General features: G+C 45.1%; 1 protein-coding gene across 1 annotated transcript; it reads right to left on the bottom strand.

The window, feature by feature from the left end:
* Positions 1 to 3,068: 3,068 nt before the first annotated feature.
* LOC129688665 (olfactory receptor 52K1) lies at positions 3,069 to 4,022 on the bottom strand. Its single transcript, XM_055623620.1, has one exon. The coding sequence runs from the start codon at positions 4,020 to 4,022 to the stop codon at positions 3,069 to 3,071; it is 954 nt and encodes a 317-aa protein (XP_055479595.1).
* Between the last annotated feature and the right edge of the window lie 2,883 nt (positions 4,023 to 6,905).

Genomic DNA, 6,905 nt, shown 5'->3' with positions numbered 1-6,905 from the left:
CAGAAAAGACCCCTGGGCCCAGATTTCTTGGTTCTGTTGCTCTCCTTGTGGAGCTCCTCATGTTTTCACACTTTGTGCATCTAGATGTAGCTCTCATGTTTTCACTGACTAGAGTTAGTTAGGAGCCCTTGTAATGACTTTCAAAGTTTCTTCCTTTCTCTCAAAATAAAAGCCCAAGTTTTGAGGACTGCAGTGACATAATTTAGTATTTAGCAAAGGTTCAGGATGCTATCATGCTGTTTCGTTATTTGCTGAGACTTGCTCTGTGAGGTAGTGTGCGATTGCTTTTGCAGAGTGTTTCACGGACTACTAAGAAGAATGTGTGATCTTTCATGTTTGGGCGGAAAGCTCTGTGTGTGTTTGTTAGATCTGCTTGCTTTGTGATATATTTCTACTCCTGCGCTTCCCAACTTAAGTATTGTCTAGATGACCTTTTATTGGTGAGGGTGAGGTGTTAAAGCTAATTTATGGATTTACATATAGTCCTATTTCTTTTAAAATACTGGATGCTTCCATGTTTGGCATGTCTATATTTAGAATTGTAATATCCTCGTGGTGGATTGTTAATTTAATGACTATGAAGTGACATTCTTTAGTTCCTCTAACTAGTTTTGGTTTAAAGTTTAGTTTGTCAGATATCTAATCTATAACAGAGCAGCTCAAAGAAGGGAGGGTAAATGAAGTCAGATAACTTATCTGTCGCAGGGCCACAGATACAGTTATTGAGCTCTGAGTGACATGAAAACCCTTGGGTTTAACACTCAGCACCATGAAGAAAGAAAGTCTATTGCCGTAAATTAAAGAGAGTATGGTTCTCTGAGGCAAGGCGGCAGCAGGGAATGCAGTAAGAAATCACTAGGTTTTGCCCATCTGACAAAAGAACCGATGGATCAAGAAAGATATAGACACAGGTATGAGAGGAAGGGATTCCAAGGCAAGGCCGAGACTCGTATCTCGGACAAAAAGAACCGAGCAAAGTTCCATGGGAGTCACTAAGTGGGACGAGCTTCGGCCAGGCACAGCCGCAAGGACTGATGAGTGGACGAATGTCCCAGTTATCAAATAGCTGGAGATACGTAACCGAGCCATTGTCGTCCTACTAATCCCACACGGAACCCTTTGGGAGTAAAAATATGCGTGCCTTCATCTGATGCTGTTTCTTGCTTACACATTGTGTTAAATGCTCCGACAGGCTAATGCAGAATGTTCCTTTCACCATTTTGTGACTGGCCCTTGCCATGGCGATGGCAGCTGTGTTTCCTGGCTGGGGAACCCTTACATTACTGCAGCTGTACTATAAACAAATCCTTCTCCCTTTGTTGAGGGTGTCTCTAGCCTACAGAATAATGCTATTTCTTACGTAAACCAACAGAAGATTAATCACAGCTCTTGTTAGAAGAAATTTCTTAGGGCTGGAAAGACAATTCAGTGGTGAAGAACATATTCTGCTCTTGCAGAAGACCTCAGTCCACTTCTGGGCACCTGTGTCAGGCAGGTCATAAACCCATAAACCCAGACCCAGGAATCCGCTGCCCACTTCTGGCTTCAAAAGACACCTGCACTGGCACATGAAAACATTCACACACATATACACACACACACACACACACACACACACACACTCGCATGTGCACGCACACACAGTAATTTTTAAAGTAATTTCTTTTACTTCACGCTCCTCTGTTTACATATTAGTAATTAGCATTATTTTGAAACTTCCTTTATGTCCCACCATACTCAAAAGAAAGAACTACAAGTTTTTATTACTTTTTCAATAAATGTAGTACATAATTCTCCACAGAAAAGAAGATAAGTGATTCCTAAGTAACAGTCTGAGGAAGCGCAGAGTTGCAAGATAATACAGAAACGATGCATCGTGGAGACCGTGTGTTAGGGCTTCTCTGAGAATGCCACTTGTGCTGCTACAATTAACGATAAGAACATGATCCAGCGTGTTAGTTCGCACGAGACAAAAGAAAAGACAGCATTGCTAGTCCTTTCTCTCCTCTGTTTGGTTTTGTCATTCTTGCTTTTCTCCCATGTACTAAACCTGGGATAAAAGCGGAGGGGGGATACAACGAACAGAATCTACTTCAATTATCATTTCTTTCTCTTCCTAGGACTTCTGTATAAACCCAGCATCTCTACGCTAAGACGTATGTGTTCCAAGCCCCTAGGCCAGTGGTTCCCAGCCTTCCTAATGTTGCGAGCCGCTACTACAGTTCCTCAAGTTGTGGTGACCCAACCATAAAATTATCCCACTGCTACTTCATAACGGCAATGTTGCTGCTCTTGTGTGATGTCATGTGAATATCTGACGGGCAGGATATCTGATATACAGCTCCAGGTGGGTCACGACCCACAAGTGGAGAGCCAATGCCCTACACACTCTTGTCTGGCTGGACTAATAAACGAGCAATTCACATTTTTATTGAAAACATGAGGGGTCTTCGCATATGTTAAAAAAAAAAAAAGCCCTATGACACAGAAAAAAATCAGAAAATATGTTATATTCTATTCCAAGTGTCTAATGTGGGGAGCTGACAGTGAGGATGGAGAGGTGAGCAGAAGTCAAATACAGGCTGACTAAGGTAAAGAAATCACACCTAGTGAGCAAGTTTGTGAAAACTGTCACCTGGAATGTGAGGAACCCTACCAGTGGGAGTGTTCCATCTGACCCTGGAGCCCAGCTGTCAGTGAGTGGACAGGGTTTCCTCACCGATACACTGTTGGTGTTTGTCCAGGTCCTGAGTGGAGAAATTAAATAAAGCTGCACATTCCGGGGACTGGGCTGATCAGAGCACCAGCTTCTCATGGAGCCAGTGAGCTTAAGAACATCGATGTCTTTACTTGAAGTATGATGAAGGCCAGTAGGTCCATGACTCTGTCACTCTGAAGGGCAGGAGTGAGGATTCTGAAAAGTTGACAAGTTTGAATCCAGGCAGGCGGCCTTTGTCAATACCTAGACATTTTTTTTTTTAATCACGTCAAGATAAAAGTAAGCATGAAGATCCTGGCATCCCTCTACTTCCTATCATACCCAGGTCCCAGCTCCAACAAGCAGCCCCTCACTCTCCTTTTACATTCTTTCTGAGGAAGAGTCCTAAGACTCGCTCTCGAATCTGCTTAGTCTTGACACCATAGATGATAGGGTTGACCATGGGTGGAAAGAGCAGATAGAAATTAGCAAGGAGTATGTGGACATGAGGAGCAGCCCGACGAGCTACACGGTGCATGACCGACGAAATGACTACAGGTGTATAGAAGGCTAAGATGGCGCCTATGTGAGACACACATGTCCCAAAGGCCTTGTAGCGGGCCTCCTGGGAGGCAAGCTGGAGAACAGCACGAAGGATGAAGACATAAGACAAGGTAACAAAGAGCAGGTCCAGCACCACGATAAACATGGCCACGGCGATGCCATAGATGTTGTTGAAGCGTGTGTCCCCGCATGCCAGCCTAACCACAGCCATGTGCTCACAGTAGCAGTGGGCGACCACTGTGCCTCGACAGTAGTGGAAGCGTCTGAGCAGGAAGGGCAGCGGAGTCATCAGTGCCACAGCCCGAGTCACCGCGGCCAAGCCAATCTTGACGATGAGGGGCTTGGTCAGGACCGTGGCATAGTGCAGGGGTTTGCAGATGGCGACATAACGGTCAAAGGCCATGGCCAACAGCACTGCTGACTCCATGATAGCAAAGGAGTGGAGAAAGAACATCTGGGTGAGACAGGCATAGAAGTTGATTTCTCGATCCCTGAACCAAAACAGGGCAAGCATTTTGGGCAGTGTTGAAGAGGAAAGGACCAGATCTATTGCTGCTAGCATGGCCAGAAAAAGGTACATGGGCTCGTGGAGGGCTGCATCAGCCCGGATGATGAAAAGAAGGGTGCAGTTGCCAATCACGGCCAAGGTGTAGGCTGAGCAGAAGGGGATAGAGATCCAAATGTGTAAGTGCTCCAGTCCTGGGATCCCCACCAACAGGAAGGCCACCGGGTGCGTTGACGTGATATTATTAGCCAACATGGCTACTGGGAATTCATTCCTTCCAATCTGCTTCCACAGAGTCTCTCGAAAGACGATCACCATCAACAGAATCGGTGTTCACATTCAAATCCCAATCAGTAACGGAGGAGGAATAGCCCTTCTTCACACGTGCGTTTCACATAAATAACAAAATAATAATATATATCAAAAATTACACAAGTGCACCATACCTTCAAGATGATAACAAGGTCACCTACTGTCAGAATATCTGATTCTACTGTATGTGGTACCAGAAGCAGCTTTGCTCTGACCGACCATTCAAGGCCATTCTGGAGTGCCAAGGGAGTTCAAAAGCATCTCTATTAAAAATGTGGATTTCTGCTTTCACCTTACAAAAGTTCACTTTGTTTCACTGGCTTCTTTGTCTCATTTATTTGTTAATTTAATGTCTTTCCCATCTGCTCCCAGCCCCGTCCCTCCTCTCGTCCAGAAGAAGGCCACTGGGTGGCTCTCCTCCCTCACATCTCCCTCCCTCCATCCTCCCCTCTCCTTTTTCTCAGGGAAGAGGATGACCCCAAGAGATACCAACCCACCCAGGTACCTCAAGTCATAGCAGGACTTCTTACCGCCTCCCAACTCCAACCACACTCCTAAATGGAAAAAAAAAAAAAAAATCTTTCTGAACTAATCAAACTTGACTATATGAAAAATAAGCAAGTTTACCACCTCTCTTAATTTACTTATCTGCAAGTTTGGGGTTGGTTGATTGGTTGGTTGGTTGGTTGGTTGGTTGGTTGGTTGGTTGGATGATTTTATTTTCTGTGCTGAGGATTAAACCCAGGGCCTTGCAAAGACACTGCCACTACTCTACCACTGAGGCAGATCTCAAATGCTCTTTTTACATTTTACTTGAGATTAGATTTCACTAAATTACCAGGCTGGCCTTGAACTTGCAATCCTTCAGTCTCACCTTCTCTAGTAGCTGATCGATTAGACCCAGCTCCTGCTTACACGAATTCTAAAAATTCTGTTGAACATGCAGAAGTCTCTGCAAGCAATATCTTTCCTACAGCTAAGAAGAACATGAGGAGTCTTTTTGTGTTCTTTCTTGTGTCTTGATTTTCATTCCAGTTCTCCCTTTCACCCCTTTTCTAAATTTCAAGACATTCAGAAGACTGAGACCCTTATCTTCCTCTTTTTTTTCTCTCTGTTTATTATCTCCTTTGAAAAATGCTTAACCAGAGCCAGGTGTGGTGGCATAGGCCTTTAATCTCAGCCCCCAGGAAGCCGGAGGCAAGCAGGTTCATGGCCAATCTTGTCTACAGAGTGAGTTCCAGGATAGCCAGGACTCCGCAACAAAACCGTGTCTTGAAAGGGGGGAGGGGGATGGAAATGGAATATCGCACAATTGTAGAGTCTTGCCTAGCATGTAGACAGTGTTAGGTACAATTCCCCACTACCAGAAAAATGTTTATCAAAAAACTGTTGACACGGTCTAAAATGTTTCTTCCTCACAGCTTGGTGGGAAGGTCACCAAGAAAGCCTTCACACCTTCTCCCCCTCCTCTCCACCCATCCTTCATGTAGTAGGCACGTGACAAGCATATCTCAGTGTCCATTTTTCTTCTGCCAGCTCTCCTGTTTACACCACCATCACCTTGTGTCTAAACAGCACAAGGCTCCTAACTGGTCTTTTTGTTATGACTCTTGGGCCCCTGTAATAATCCGTTCTCTCTACTACGATCAAAAGGACCATTTTACAAGGTAAATTATGTCCACCGTTAGCTACCACAGGACTTAGGGTGGACCCTCTACTCCAGATCAGCTTTTTAGATCTGCATTTTAGATGCCTGTTTGTTTTTTACTGAGAGCAAGAGGGGTTGTGAATTTGGATGGGAGGGGAGTAAAGAAGATCTGGGAGGAGCTGGGGAAGGAAAAACTGTAATCAGAACATATTATTTGAAAAAAAATCCATTTTTCACTTTAAAAAAATGAATTCTCCGCTCCAAAGCTATGTAGATCTGTAAATTTTGCCCACACAATTTAGGGGTGGACACCTGGAAAGCCCCATGATGACAGGATGGTCTTTTCTATTTATGGACAGCGTGAGGCCCTTTTAGGCACTTGTTAGATAGTTACTGGCTAAATGAAGGTGTGTCCTCTTACATGCACTGTCTCCCCACACACACTGTCTCCCCACACACACTGTCTCCCCACACACACTGTCACCCTTACTGACGAATGTGCTGCTTCTGCTCCAAGCAGGCCCCTGCTCTCCCCTGAGTGACCTTGTCTCCCTTCGTTCCTACATACTCCTGATAACTGCCCCTGGCCCTCCAGTCTGTTTTCCCACACAGCTCACTCTCAAATCTGTTTGTTGTGTCTAAAATACCCAGAGGTCATCAGCCTTTGCTCCTTTCAGCACTGAAGAAAACATACCTCACGTTCCATTCACAGACTTCAACAGTCTCCTCCTGTTCAAAACACTTAATCCAACTTGGCTTGGGGGTGTCTTCTAGTGTTTCCATGTCACTGGGACAGGCAGGTTCATTTCCTGCCTCCTCACCAGGAAGCCTGTGTCATTTCTTTGTCTCCCCCAAAACCACAGCTGAGAACAGTAAACAGCACTGTGTGTGCTGTTCACTATGCCTTCATCTAGAGAAAGCCTTAGCATGACGGATTCGTGGGCGCGTACCATCAAATCCTCACAGGGGATGCAAGCCTCAGAGCTAAGCCCGTTTTACACATCTTTTGGCTCTTCCTGCGGTATTCCAGGACTGTGTCTATAGGAGTGCACTGTGGAGACACAGCTGCTTGTTACTGAACTCTTCAGTGACCCAGCTGTCCCAGTTGTTCCCCTTTCTGTCTTATCTCTGTCTATCTTAGCCACTTTGAAGTACCTCTGAGTGAGCCCTGCCTGAAT

This window comes from Psammomys obesus, unplaced genomic scaffold (assembly GCF_907164565.1).
Source record: "Psammomys obesus unplaced genomic scaffold, mPsaObe1.curated_primary_1811, whole genome shotgun sequence".
NCBI lineage: Eukaryota > Metazoa > Chordata > Mammalia > Rodentia > Muridae > Psammomys > Psammomys obesus.
The sequence above is the reverse complement of the archived record's forward strand: the minus strand, read 5'-3'. Positions and strand labels throughout refer to the sequence as shown.

Coding starts and splice junctions, on each gene's coding strand:
- LOC129688665 (XM_055623620.1), bottom strand. CDS start 4,022: ATGTTGGCTAATAATATCACGTCAACGCACCCGGTGGCCTTCCTGTTG.